The sequence below is a fragment of the Ictidomys tridecemlineatus genome, chromosome X, assembly GCF_052094955.1.
Source record: "Ictidomys tridecemlineatus isolate mIctTri1 chromosome X, mIctTri1.hap1, whole genome shotgun sequence".
Classification (NCBI taxonomy): domain Eukaryota; kingdom Metazoa; phylum Chordata; class Mammalia; order Rodentia; family Sciuridae; genus Ictidomys; species Ictidomys tridecemlineatus.
In genome coordinates this window covers 60,813,161-60,829,177 of record NC_135493.1, presented here as the reverse complement: position 1 = coordinate 60,829,177, position 16,017 = coordinate 60,813,161, and the positions used below count along the sequence as shown (strand labels likewise).

At 33.0% G+C, this 16,017-nt stretch overlaps 1 protein-coding gene and 1 non-coding gene across 3 annotated transcripts in view; one reads left to right on the top strand and one right to left on the bottom strand.

The window, feature by feature from the left end:
• Chm (CHM Rab escort protein) overlaps positions 1-16,017 on the bottom strand; it is a 165,679-nt gene that overhangs the window by 127,932 nt on the left and 21,730 nt on the right. For both annotated transcript variants that reach the window (XM_005328844.5, XM_021728773.3), the window contains exon 2: positions 11,684-11,750. In XM_005328844.5, the coding sequence (XP_005328901.2) occupies positions 11,684-11,750 (67 nt within the window). The remainder of the gene's footprint in view (positions 1-11,683; positions 11,751-16,017) is intronic.
• On the top strand, positions 1,456-1,578 carry LOC120891211 (U6atac minor spliceosomal RNA). Its single transcript, XR_005735587.2, has one exon. It is a non-coding gene; the product is annotated as a U6atac minor spliceosomal RNA (small nuclear RNA).

Here is a 16,017-nt window from a genome sequence, read left to right as displayed (position 1 = left end):
GGAACTAGATCACTCATATGTTGCTAGTACGATTATAAAATGTTACAGGCACAGTGGGAAATAATTTGGCAATTTCCTAAAAAGCTAAACACATTAATTACTGTTTGACTCAGTGATTGCTCTCCTGAGAATTTATCTCAAATAAAAACTTATACACATACACACACACACAATTTTATTTGTAATAGTCAAAAATGGAAATCAGCTTAGATACTCTTCAACAGTGAATGTTTAAACAAAGTTTGCTATGTAAGTAATATGAAGTATCATTCAGCAGTAAAACAAACAAACACACACACACACACACACACACACACAATACATGCAAGAACCTGGATGAATCTCCAGGAATCACAGTGTAAAAAAAAAAAGTGCCAAAGTTTATATAATGTACAGTTCCATACTTGAAATGACAAAATTAAAGCAATGATAAACAGATTCCTGGCTACCAGAATCAGAAATAACAGTGTGGGCACTACAAAGGAGGCAGATATGGTTATAAAAAGGCAAAATAGGGATCCTTAAGTTAAACTGTTCCATATCTTATAAATTGTCCTACAATGAATCTAATATATACATTATAAATACTTACACATTTTTCTGCAAATTACTTAGATATCTGAACAGCATATTATGGGATATATAAAAAGTATAATTAATGTTTCTCTAAGGTGGGGCTAGAGGTAAAGAGGGTAGGGTACAGGGTGGAAGAAAGGAGGCATATTAAAACTATTTACTTTCTATATTTTGTATTATTTGTACATTTTGTCATGTTTAATGGAATTAAAATTTCGATCAAGACTTGAACAAAATTTTGGGAACTTAAAAACACACTTCTAAATAACCTATAGCAAAAATTAAAAGTCTAGTGGCTATTGGAAAATACTGAACATTCATGGAAGATGGTTATTGTGGTCCTGAGAGAGATTCAAATGGCTGTAAATGATTACAAAAAGTTTAAAAAAACAAAATGCTTAAAAATCAAGTATTAAGAATTTAATTCAAGAAATTAGAAAAAGAACAAGAGTGATTCTAAGCCAAAGAAAGTATAAGGAAGGAAATGATAAGGATAAATTAGATAGAAAACAAAGACAATACTGAAGGAGTCAACAAAGCAAAAGCTAGTTCTCTGATAAGACTAATAAAATGATAAGTCCCTGGCAATAAAGATAAAGGACAAAAAAAAGACAAAAGGCACAAACATTATTATAAATCATGAAAAAAAAAACAGTGCATAATGATAGCTATAGTACAGTACGGTGAAGAAGGAAGACAGTTATATATGATAAACTTAGGCAGAAGGGAAAGGCTAATTACTGGGGCCATAGTGGAAAAAGGACAATAAGGAGGTTATCTGAGTAGTCCAATAGTAAATGAATGTGGAATGAACTAGAAAGAAGAGTAAAGAAGGAGAAAACTAGTTAGATTTGAGTTGTCTTAGAAGTAGAGCTGACAGTGTTATATGAAAGGAGAAAAGGTTAGCACTCCCCTTGACAAGGATGGAAGAGGCCCTCACACCTGACAACATGCATACAATTAAGGCATTGCCACCTATTTTTTTCCTACCTATCATTTTTAAGATATACAATCAATCAACAAATATATTTAAAAGTGTTCAACATCTCTAGGAATTAGAGAAATGCAAATCAAAACTAAGATTTCATCTCCAGTCAGAATGGCAATTATCAAGAATATATGCAGTAATAAGTATTGATGAGGATGTGGAGAAAAAGGTCCATCATACATTACTGGTGGCACTGCAAATTGGTGCAACCACTCTGGAAAGCAGTGTGGAGATTTCTTAGAAAACTTGAAATAGAACCACTATTTCACCCAGCTATCCCACTCCTCGGTTTATACCCAAAAGACTTAAAATAAGCATATTATAATAATATGACCATGTTAATGTTTATAGCAGCTCAACTCACAATAGCTAAACTGTGGAAGCAACCTAGATGCTCTTCAATAGATGAATGGATAAAGAAACTGGTTTATATACACAATGGAATATTATTAGCATCAAAAGAGAATAAAATTATGGCATTTGCAGGTAAACAGATAGAGTTGGGAATATCATGCTAAGCGAAGTAATCCAGTCCCCAAAAACCAAAGGCCAAATATTCTCTCATCTGATAAGTAGATGCTGATCCATAATGGAAAGGCATCGGAAAAATGAAGGAATTCTGATTGGGCAAAGGGGAGGGAAGAGTGGGGAGGAGGAATGGGGGCAAGAAAGATAGTGGAATGATGGACAGATACACGTATGACTGCATATATGGAGTGATACTACATCAGATACAACCAGAGAAATGAGAAGTTGTGCTCCATTTGTGTACAATGAATAGAAATGCATTCTGCTATCATGTATAACTAATTAGAACAAATTTTTTAAAAGTTCACATTTTATTTTAAAAAAAGAAACTGGTAGGTCTATATTGCCCACAAAACTATATTTAAAGAATAAGACTAAAGAAAAGACATTATTACATAGATACATAAACAAATTAAATAAATTTTAAATAGATCTTCATAAAAGATATTTCTAAAGGATTTAATTACAGAAAAAATAGAGAAAATCCCAGAAGTAATGTCTATGATGCAAAGAAATGATAAACATTTTGGTATATGCAAACAAACACTGTCTGAAGAATAATTAATTGCATCTAATTTGAGATTAAGAACAAAAACAATCCAAGATGAATTTAAATGCCAGACAATAATAGCGTATGTATTGGAGAGGAGCAAGAAGTACAACCATTTTGAAGTCCATCTGTTGTTCAGCTTGGGAATAGATTTTGATTAACATAAAAAAAAAATGTAGAGCTGACAGGATATGCTGAAGGACTAAACATGGGTTTGAGGGAAAGACAAAGACATTAAAGATAATTCTTAAGAAAGTACTTGGCACAGAATGCATGAGATCCTGGGTTCAATCCCCAACACTGCAAAAACTAATAATAAATATCCATATTCCTACCTCAGTAAATAAAGTCTGCACCATACAGCTCCAGTCTAATTCTATTTTTGATGTAGAAGAAATAAAACATAGGTAGAACAGAGATGAAAAGAAGGGCAAGGAAACATAATTTTAATCTGGAATACCTTTCCAGGCCTGTCACACCCCCGGTTAGTTCTTCTACCAAGCCTGTCATTCCAAAATTTATGAGAAATCTGTAAATCTTAGAATTACCAAAAACTCACTCTCTTATGAAAAATATCTTGTGCACTATTAATTAGTCAAGTCAATTAATAGATTAAGCAAAGAAAGATATGACGTTTCTATAATTTAGGGAACTTTCCAGCAATATCTATTGACAGATAATAGACACCATATCAACCTAAAGATCCTGAGAACAACCAGACCACAATAAAACATCTTGTGATCACCAGATTGATGTCATCATCACATATCTTCCCACCCCTCACCAAGTCTCCTTTAAAAGAGCCTGAGAACCCCCAAAACATCTTTCCCTCTCTCAAGATGGCCTACATTCTCCCTTAAATATGTACTCCTTGCTTTCCTCAATAAATCTGAAACTTTAATTGGAATGTTCTTAAATTCATTTCTATGATGTTTCTCAAGAATCTCACTTAAGTCTTTGAGCTGAGGTTCCCCCCTCTAGGAACTCCTTGGTCCTCTTCCAGTGACACCTCAAACTCTCATTAATCTAATCCATTTAGTCTATCAGGATTTCTAGCCACACTAAATTGAACCCCTTGTCATCATTCAATACACAGCTCAAATGTCACCTCTGTGAGACTTTCCACAACTCCCACTGGTAAAATCATTTCTTTCTCTGACTTCTTAGTGCTCATATTTACTAGCAGAAATAGCAGTAGCAGCAGCAATAGCAGCAACAGCAGCAATAGCAGCAACAGCACCACCACCACCATCACTGAGTAACAGATCCTAATGTCTACAATGGTCCACAAATAGGAAATGTCAAAACTCCACTATATACATTATTTGATTCAAACTTATCAACAATCTTATACTTTAAGTGGTAATATTTTCCCTTTTGGTAAAAAAAAATGACTGAAGTATAAAAAGATCAAATAACTTGCTAAAAATACACATCTAATGAGCTAAGACATGAACACAGGCATTCTCACTTAAAAGCCCACACTCTACTACCCTTTGAAGTCAAAGCATTGGAAGATGGCAGAAATGTGAATTCAACATGGAAAACAGCAAAGCAGTTCCTCAAAATATTTAAAATGGCAGTAGATATAATTTAGCTATCCCATACTTCTGAGTGTTTAGCCAAAAGAACTGAAATAGCGATTTGAAGATACATTTGTTCTCACACATTCATAGCAGAATTATTCACGACAGTCAAAAAGTGCAAGCAGTCCAAGTACCTATCAACAGAAAAATGGATAAACAAAATGTGATATACAGAGTGGAATACTGTTCAGTCTTAAAAAGGAAGGAAATCCTCCAATATATGACAACACAGATGAACCATGAAGACATTGAGCTAAGTGAAACAAGCTCATCACAAAAAAATTAATAATCTGATACACTTACATGAGGTATCTAGAGTAGTGAAATTCATGGTGCAAGAATGTACAAAGGAGCCTTGGGACTGAATAAAGGGGAGTTATAGTTTAATAGGTACAGAATTTCAGTTTTATAAGACCAAATAGTATTAGAGTTCTGCTGCATAACAATGTGAATACATATAAAACTACTAAACTTTACATTTACAGTGGTTAATATAGCAAATTTTATGTTTCATGTTACCATAATTTTTAAAATATTTCCAAAAAAGCATGGGAAGATAGATCTACCAAACAGAGACACGTGATACTCTTTTATGTGTAATACAGAAATGAAAGATAAAGCAAAGGAAGTAGATTGAACCAGACTATGAAATATCTTATATGCTATAATAAATATTAAATGAGAAAAGAGCTAATCCTGATCCACAACAGAAAAACATCCCATAATTTTTCTCTTCCTTCAGACTTCCTCTTCCACATTATGTATAGATTTTAAGGCTTTCCAGGAGTAAATTTACCAGATTTATGAAATTAACCAACCTTCTGCTTTCCTCCTGAATGTCTGTTTCTTCTCAATCTTCTTAAATCTCTTCATTTGCCCACGACTTAAAAGTTGCCCTTGCCAGGTTTCTATCCCTATCCCATTATACACATATTCAGGGCAATTATATTTACTTCTTTGGTTCTAACTACTATCTGTTTACAGATAGTGCCCAAATCTCTTATCTCCAGGTCTACATCTCTGACTCAGGTTCCTAACATACCTGATTCTCTTCACTTAGAAATGGTATTGGCACTTCAAACTCAATACTTCCAATTTTGGACACATTTACCTTACCTGCCCCAAACGTCAATCCTTAAGCCTAAATTCCTAACACTGGTAAATGAATTGGCAATTTGATGACATCACCATCCATCAAAATGCTCAAAACAGAATCATAATTATTCTTATTCCCTCACCTACTATATATGATTGACCTCCAAAAGTCTTGAGATAACCTCAAATATTTTTACCTTTTTTATCCATCTTGGTTCAGGTAATTCTCTCTCAACTATATCCCTGCAAACAGCCACCTAGCTGCTCTCTACCTCAACTTATTCAAACCACTCTCCACTGTACAGTCCTAAAACATACATCTGATCATTTATTTGCTTAAGGCCATTCAATAGTTTCCTAATGTCTATAACATTAAGTAATTCCTTGAACTAAACACTACTTGCAGTCTCATCTTTGTATTTCACTCCCAGCCCACCAAACACCAGCCATACTCAACTATAGTCTTCCAAACATATGTTCTCTTTTATCCAAATTTTTGCATATGTTGGTCCATTTGTGTGCAATATCCTTCCCAACTCCAATCCAAACTATTTCATTTTATGTGACTTGTCTGTCTAGAGTTAGCTAAGGTGCCGACTTCTATGGGAAACACTCTCCATGAGCCAGGTGTCCCCCATAGCTATATTATATACCTATACACATACACACATACATACATATGCACACATACACACCCATATATAATTTACACAGCATATATAATTATCTGTATAATTGTTCATTCCTTTTACTAGATTGTGAGTCAGTATCCTCGAATTCATTTCTGTATCCTTAACACTTAGCACAATTCCTTGCAAAAATACTCAATGAAAACAAATGATTAGTGACAATATAAAAGCAAGATGAGAATAAAAGCCAAGATTATTATAACTTCATCATCTAAATTTTATCCATGAATTATATCTCTAATAACAGCCATTTGTCCAAAATTTGTATATCATTGATAAAAGTTATTCATGGCCAAAATAATCATTACCAGAAAAAAAACACATATAATTACATATAATAATTAATATTTACCCATCCATTCATCAAGTATCGAATTGTATATAAGCAACAAAACTAAATACTAGCAATACAAAAATAAATAAATCCTGTGATTTAGAAGCATTTAGGCTCCAAAGAAAGGGAAGTAAATGATTAAGAATGTGATAAATGCTGTCAAACTCATATAGTATTATGAAAATCCAGTCATATCTGTGACACATACCAAGGACTGTTTAAGGAAGGAGGACTTCCCTGAGGAGGTGGCATGTTAGCTGAAAGTTTAAAAAAATAGATGTTAGTCAGCCTAAATAGTAGAGAAGCAATCCAGGCAGAGGGATGCTTACTCGAACCTCAGAAAGCAGGAAGATGTAAAAGACTAAGACATGCTTAGTTATTGCAAATCTCAGAATCACTGGTGTGTACAGTTGATGGTAGAAATGGCAAGAGGCTGAAAGTATGAGTAAGCCCAGATCATAGAGGGCACTGTATGACATAAAGAAAATTTAGACTTTCTTCTATAAGACAGTTTTGTCTAAACTGATGCAGACAAACTCACCTCAACCACATCAGCTCTGTTTCATCTATTCAAGTTACTTATATTTCCATAGAAGACTTTTAAGTTAGAAAAATCAATAAAAAATAGGCAGCAGAGAGACACTGATAGATTTCATACAGCAGAATGATGTGACTGGCTACAACATGCTAAATGGCATTGAAGGGTTGGATATCATTAATCAAGAGGTTTTAAGCTTAGCTAGCAGAGAAATGACAAGGGACTAAACTAAGGAAGTGATAGTGAGATGAAAAGAAGTGGATATGGCAGAAATATTAAATTTAAGGGAGATCAGTGAAATTTTGTTTTCAAACTACACAGCACAGTGCCTGTGATAACTCAATAAATGTTAACTATCATCATTATCATCTATAGAACCTGGTGGTTGAACAAATGTGGAAAGTAGAGACTCAGCAATAAAGGAGAATAAAATCATGGCATTTGCAGGTAAATGGATGGAGTTAGAGAAGATAATGCTATATGAAGGTAGTCAACCCCAAATAACCAAATGATGAATGTTTTCTTTGATATAAGGAGGCTGACTCATAGTGGGATAGGGAGAGGGAGCCTGGGAGGAATAGACGAACTCTAGATAGGACAGAGGGGTTGGAGGGGAAAGGTGGGGACATGGGGTTAAAAATGATGGTGGAACGTGATGATCATTACTATCCAAAGTATAGGTAGGAAGAAATGAGTTGGTGTGAATATACTTTGTATACAATCAGAGATATGAAAATTTGTGCTCTAAATGTGAAATAAGAATTGTAATGCATTCCACTGTCATATATAAATAAAAGAAGAAGAGAAAAATCAACAGAAGTTTCCAAGTGTCTAATAGATAATGTTGCCATTCAAAAAGAATAGGAATATAATGCTCTTTGGGGGGATATTGTGCATTTTGAGACAAGGACAAGGAAGATGAATACAGCATTAACCATGCTAAGTTTAAGGTACTACTGTGGAATAGCTAGACGAAGATGTTAAACCGCAGGATATATGGACCTGGAGCTGAGGACAAACTCAGATTAGGAGACATGAATAACAGAGAGAGCAAACATTACCCTCAAATAGTGGTGCCTATTTGGGTCACTCAATCTAAACTTTGTTCTAGGAGAATCATAGACCCTTATTTCCTACTAGTTACGAAAAGCAACTCAAATGGCTTAATGAGTTACATGTAATATTTAAAACTATAAAACTACCAGAAGAAAACATAGGGGAAATCCTTTAAGACATTGGAACATACAATAATTTTCTGGGTAAGACCCAAAAAGTACAGGGAAATAAAAGCATGCATAGACAAAATGGATTACATCAAATGAAGTTTCTGTACCGCAAAGAGAACAATCAATACAGAACAAAGCAACTCTATAGAATGGGAGAAAATAATTTCAAAAAATACACATGAAAAGGGTTAATATCCAGAATGTATATGGAACTCCAAAAGCTTACCAGCAAAAAATTAATAAAAATAAACTGATTAAAAATGGGCAATTGACCTAAATAGACATTTCTCAAAGGATGACACAAATGGCTACAAGGTATATGAAAAAAAATGTTTAATATCACTAATGCTCAGGAAAAATAAAAATTGATACCATATGAGGTATTACTTCACTCCAGTAAGAATGGCTATTTTCAAAAAGATTAAAGATAAATGAATGGTAACAAGGGGATGTAAAAAAAAAAAAAAGGGAATCCATGCACACTGGTAGTGGGAATGTAAACTGGTAAAGCAATAATGGAAAACAGTATGGAGAATCCTCTAAATTTTGAAAATAGAACTACCATGCAATCTAGCAATCAAGATGTCATAGGGATATCTACACTTCCATGTTCAGTGCAGCCAAGAAATGAAAACAACCTAAATGTGGTCAACTGATGAATGGATGAAGAAATCATGATATACAGCAACAATTAAGAATATTTTGGCAAAAAAGGAAAATGAAATCCTCTCATTTGCAACAATATGGATGGAACTGAAGATCAATTATGTTAAGTGAAATAAACCAGGCAAAGAAAGAAAACTATTGCATGATATCCTTCACGTGAGATTTAAAAAATTGAAGTTGAGAATAAAATGTTATCTCTAAGGCCACAGACAGTAGGAGGAGGGAAGAGAAGTTGATCACGGGATACTTTGTCAAATAGCAGCTAAGAAATTCTGATGTGGTAAAAGAGTAACAAAGTATGATATAATTCAAAAAGCTAGAAGAAAAGATTTTGTGTTCTCAACATAACAAAATAAAAGAGATATGTTTAACCTGATTAAAATATTAATCAATGTACACATGTATCAAAACATCAGATGGAAGACTAGATGTAAAGTTCAGTGAAAGATCACTTTCCTTGCATGGATGAGGCCCTGGGTTCCATCCCCTGCACCCCAACTCTCGGGATCACATGGTATCTCACAAATGTGTATAATTTTTATGTTTTCCATATCAGTTAAAAAATAAATTTAAATAAATTTTTAAATGTCAAATAAAAGATCTGGGAGAATCTAGTATTTATATGTATCTAAATTCTTAAAAATCAACAAGCTTGAAGATTTACAAGATAAGAAAAAAAAAAAGGTTCTGACACTTTGAAATTTTATCTTTATTAAGTTCTAAGATCTGAAGCCAACCACAGTATGGAGCTTTTTAAACTGAGTCACTGTTTCTTACAGTAAGATCTAGCTTCTTATACTATTAATAAAACTCTATTTTTTATAGTATCAGTAAACCCTATGTGTTTTCTAAAATATTCTTCATCCAGAGAAGACTCCAGGATTGTGAAAAAAGAAAAGAAATTTAAATCTAAAGTTAAACATATACTAGCTTGGCAAAATTCAACAAAATTACTTAACTTATCCTTGCCTCACATTCCCCACTTGTTTAATTTGGTTGATACCATCTACCTTCCCTTGGCTTTGATGAGAATTAAATTACATATGTAAAGAAACTAATATGGTAATGAGCATATAATATGAGCTCATCAATTAATAACTTTTACTAACTCTCCTATCTTCAAGAAATTAACAGGAACCATTTTAATTTCAAATTAACTAAGGCTATCATAAATAAATCTGTCTGTATGCATATGTGTACATTAAACAATTCATACTGGCCCTATACCTGAGCTTTTAAGGTGGAAGATATTTTGGCATGTCAATCCATAATAATTTTAAAAAGACTCAATTGAGATACTAACACAAGCAGTTGTGCATATAATAATGAGAAGAGAATTCTAAAGGCAGACTTCATATGAGAACTGAATAAAAAGTAGTAGTAGTAATAATAGTAGTAGTAGTAGTAGTAGTAGTAGTAGTAGTAGTAGTAATTGATGAAAAGTAAACCCAATTTAGAAATCCTGGATTAACCATTGGATAATAACCAAGATGTTAATATGCTTTCAAAATAAATTTAGAAAGGGTTAAATGTAAATTAACTAATGCTAATTTTAGATTTCTACATAGTTAACAATGAGATAATATATGGGAAGTCAGTATACAAATCTATTGATATTTTGTTTTGGGGAATTCTGGAACATATTGCAATTAATATCTAACAGAAAATGTAAAATTAAATTTCTTGCTATTCTATTCCTATTCGATGAATAATTGAAGTGTCAAGATATAATAGTCAAAACATTATATGGACAAATGGAAGATTAGGGGTTTGCTTTAGGGGAATGTTTGAATACAGAAATTTTAAAAATGCTTTCTCTTAAACCTGAGTTTTTCATTAACATCCTTTTTATCATCACATTTAAAGTAAAACATAATTCCAGACTTTTTTTTTAATTTTTCACTTTTTTTATTAACTGAGGACTGAAGCCAGGGGCATTGAACCACTGAATTATATCACCAGCCTCTTTAAATTTTGAGACAGGGTCTTGCTAAGTTGCTTACGGCCTTGCTACATTGCTGAGACTGGCCTCAAACTTGCAATCATCCTGCCTTAGCTTTCTGAAATACTGGGACTTCAGAATTATGTGCCATGGCCTAGTTAAAATTTCTCTAAGTTTAAATTTTGATGAACAAAACCACATACTCAAATCTCTTGGCCAAATTTTACAAGCAAATATGAAGCTTCAAACACAATACACAGCCAAGTGTGGTGTTGCATGCCCGTCCGTAATCCCAGCAGATTAGGAAGCTGAGGCAGGAGGATTGTATGTTCAAAGCCAGCCTCAGCAATTTAGTGAGGCCCTAAGCAACTTAGCAAGACCCTGTTGCAAAATTAAAGACCCTGTCTCAAAATTAAAAAGAGAAAAAGGGCTAGGAATGTATTTCAGTGGTTAAACACTCTGGGTTCAATCCCTGGTACCAGGAAAAAACAAAACAAAACAAAAAAGAATACATATATGGGCTGTGTACACCCATGCACTCATATATATATATATAGAAAAAAGACAGATGTGAGATTTATAAGCCTCTTGGAGAATTATTTATTATTTACAAAAACAAAATCACTGTAAAGAAAATAAAATGATGCATTTGGCTTCCTCTCAAAAAAAATGGATACCTATTTTAAAGCTTATAATTATACTAAAATTCACATTAGATTTATATTAAAAGTTACAGACAATATATTCTTAATATATATTAATATATTATAATTACTATATAATAAGTGCTATATATTTCACATGTTATTGGTAAAAATTTACTAACTCTAACTCATTTTCTATCTTAAGTTTTGATAATATATAAATATACACACATCTAGAGGCATATAGGTGTGTGTTACTGAATTTCAATTTTGTATAGAGAATTTTAGGAAGTATTAAATGCTACCATTGATAAAACTTACGAATCAACATGCAGAACCCTCTGGCCACTCCTTGAACATGCAGCCGCAATGATGGATTCAGGCAAACCTATAAAAACACACACCTATATCATTTAGAATGTAGAAATATATATTTATTTTACATAAAATGTTCAATTCATGCTATCACAGTATAGAATAGCTTACCAAGAGACTCAACCTTGTATTTGACATTGTAAAATCTGTATTAATTTCACTTTTAGATATTTCCCTTTTTTAATTTTTTAGTTGTTGGTTGACCTTAATTTATTTACTTATATGTGGTGCTAAGTATTGAACCCAGTACCTTACACATGCTAGGCTAGCATGCTACCAACTAAGCCATGACCTCAGCCCTAGACATTTCTTAAACATACTAACACTGAAATTTTTATTACGTGGTAGAAATAGTCTATAAAAACAAGAACTTAAATTATTTTTACCTGAAAATTATCATAATGAGCAACTAAAGGCATAATGTTCATATAGAGTTTTATTATTAGGAACCATGTTAACACACTAGTTAATCTGATACAACTGCACTGAGAGATAAGAATCTGATACAGTCTAGAAAGGAAAAAGAACCTGAGTTCAAATATGTTAACTTTGTTGCTCACTGCTTAAAAATAAGATTATAGAGTTGAAATCTGAACTCAAAATCTAAATCCAAAGCCACAATGCTTCTAATACAGAATAGCTCACATTTTTTAGTTACAGAAATACGTTAGTTTTTTGGCCAGGTGCAGTGGCGGACGCCTGTAATCCCAGCAGCTCAGGAGGAGGAAGCAGGAGGATGGCGAATTCAAAGCCAGCTTCAGCAATTTAGTGAGGTGCTAAGCAACTCTGTAAGACCCTATCTCTAATAACATACAAAATAGGGCTAGGGATGTGGCTCAGTGGACAAAATTAAAAAGAGAAAAAGTGCTTTGTTTTCTGAAATTCTGGGTCATACTGCAATTAATATCTAACAGAAAATGTAAAATTAAATTTAAAGTTCAATCCCTGGTACCACCCCCCAAAAAAATTAAAGAAATATGAGGCCACTTAAAATATGTATTATTTTCCTTTTCGTTCAGTACAGCAGTATGAAAAGAAAACATTACTGTTCTGGAGTCAAATGTAGTCATGCCATAAAGCTGATTATCATATAATGAAATATATATTATGACTATCAGTATGAACAAAAATTAAACTACCAAAGATAATGCTTTGCTAATAAAAATAAATTCAGGTTTTGTGCTACATTAGATAGTTAAATATTCTATGCTGCAAGACGCTTCCATAACCTTTTATCACAAGATCTTCCATTTAAATGGAGGCTATTAAAATCTTTTATATCAATCATAGAAATAAATCATGTTTTTAAAGTTTAGTGCAACTCTATAGAGCTACCATTACCGTGAGACATCTTGACTCTCCTGTATTTTTACTTTATGGTAGAAAAGATACCACCATTTTTTGGCAAGAGTATGAACTACATACTGAGTGTCAAGGAAAAGTAATAGGTACATGGAAGGAATTGTCACAATCTGTACTTAAAACCACATTAAACACAAGGTCAATCTACCTTTAGGAACTAGTTTTTCAGGGTTGAATATTTTGAGGGCATATAATATTTGGCTCAAAAAAAGAAGTTCTGACCAAATGTACTGAACATAACCATTAAACATCAGTTATCAGAAAGAAGCCATCATAAAGTTCCAACATTAACTTTGGATATAATTTTTTTTACAAAACAAGAATTTTGAGTAGAAAGAAATTTTTCATGTTAAGACTATCTGAAATTTTTGTTCTACTTAAAGAAATAATTTTCTTTTAATTAAATGTAATCACTATGAACCTTTAAAAGCCAATACACAGCATAGTTCAAAGGGTAACAGCAAAAAATTACTTAGGAAAAAGAATTAGCAAGTTAAAGATCAATGCTTTTACAAGTAATAATAGTATTATCAAACCCACTTATATTATAGGGTTTTACACTTCACACAATATTTTAGTGTACATCATCTCATGTATTTCTCATTATAATCATGAGGGGCAGAAAGTAGTAGCCATGTGAGGAAATGAGTTTGAGCATGTTGCCAAATACCAACTTATACAATATTGCCAATTAAAAAACCATGGGAATTCACTATCTCAGACTTGGACAGAAGTTTGAGACTAAGTACTTAAGGGCAGTCTGGCAACACAATAAAATGGGCATGGTCTCAATCTGACAGACCTTGCTTTGAATCTTAAGATTACTATGCAACCTCAGACAAGTCATTGACTTGTCTTTGTTTCTTCATCAATGTAAATATTGCCATCTACCTTATAGTACTGTTCAGTTGTTAGCAAAGGTAGTTACCAAATGAATGCCATCTACATTGTTTTTGGTACCTGGGATTGAACTCAGGGGCACTGAACCACTGAGCCAAATCCCCAGCTCTTTTGTGTATTTTACTTAGAGACAGGGGCTCATTGAGTTGCTGGGCACCTCTCTTGCTGAGGCAAGCTTTGAACTCAAAATCTTCCTGCCTCTGCCTCCTGAACAGCTGGAATTACAAGCATGCGCCACTGCACCTGGCCTATCTACTCTTATCCTTCAGAAAATATTTTAGATTCTAGCTCTAGTGGCAGACAATAATATTACTCTTCTCCATTTGGCTCAAAATACCTATGACTTTGGGTAGGCGGACATGTGTGTGGTTATATTCATGCCTATAATCAACACTGTTAGAAGTCAAGTCTCTACTGATGAAGCAATGCCAAATGGATTTCAATTCTGAATGATTTGAGTTCAGATTATATAAAACCAAATGACTATCATTTGTGTTTTTCCTTAATTCTTTCATCTAGACATCCCCAAAAGTTTGTCAAATCAATAGGCTGTTCCAATGTTAAATGGCATATTATCTCCATTCTTAAAATAATTAAAATTACAGTGAAGAATACAGATAGCAATGTCTTTCTAGGCAAATTCTTATATTTCTTCCAACCTATTTTAAAAAAAAAGAAGAAGTTACTTGAACAAGGAAGAAGGCATGCAGGAGATTATCTTCAACTACTTGCTTAAGAAAAGGAGAAAAAAGAAAATGAGGGGAAAGGAGAAGGCAGGAAGTCTAGAGCAGATTCTCAGGTGGTGGGGGAAAAATCATTAAGATAATTCCTAACCTGAAAAAGCTCTGAGTCTAAAGAAATAATTTAAAGAGATTAAAATAATGAGTCTATTTCAGACTGTTACAGGAACACAATGGAAAGAAACATTCCCACTATAAAAGGGAGAGATGGAAAGTACCAAAGAAGAGACACTAGCTGGATCTTTCAGGGTCTAACCACCTAAATTGAAGGGTATAAAAGTAAAAAGGAAAGTGCAAAGGAGAATTCTTGGCAAAGAGTAAAGGAAGAAAGAACCAAAAGGTAATGCTTTAAAAAAAAATATGGTTGGGCAGGCTTATTTCACTTAGCATAATGTTTTCAAGGGTCTCTATGTCGCAGCTTCAGTATTTTTAATTAATGAGTATTATTTCAGTATATGGCTATATCACATTCACTTTATCAATTCTTCCACTGTTGAAAATTTATATCATTCTCACTTCTTAGTTATTGTGAACATTACTGCAGAAAACAGACTGATTGAAAGAAGACAAATAATGCATGGTTCTACCTACCTGGAATATCCAAAATGGCAAATTTATACAATCAAAGAATAGAATGGTGGTTGCCAGAGGTTTGGGGAGAGGGAAATGGGGAGTTGTTAATGAATGGGTATAAAAAGTAACAATTACCCAAGAGGTATAGGTTCAAAAGATCTGTTGTACAACATTGTACTTATAGTTAACAGTGTACTATACACTTAAAAATTTCAGAGGGTAGATCTCATGTTAAATGTTCTTACTACACTAAAACAGTTTTTTTAAGGTGGCTGAAGCCAAATAGTAGAGTTATGTACTTGATCCTCTAAGCCATGGCAATCTTGAAAAGGATTTTAACCAGAATAGAATGGTCAAATCAATGTATCAGGGAAAAAGAAACTCTACTCACAGTATGGAGAATAAACCTGCATATAACTGGAGCTTTAAGTTTAAAAATAAATTCTTATTTAGGAAGACAGAACACAATTAAACCTTTTGTCTTGTTAGTAATTTGGTGAAATAAGCAAAATGACTGCATGATCTGTTTAAATTAATATCTGTAAACTTCAATTTAGTAGCATTTAAACCCAATTAATTTAAAAATAAAATCATTTTTAATGCTTAAAAAGTAAACAATGTCTGAATAACTACTCAAATTCACACAAAGTCCTACTGAGGCATTTATATAGAACATACATAGGCTTATAATGAATTATACAATCT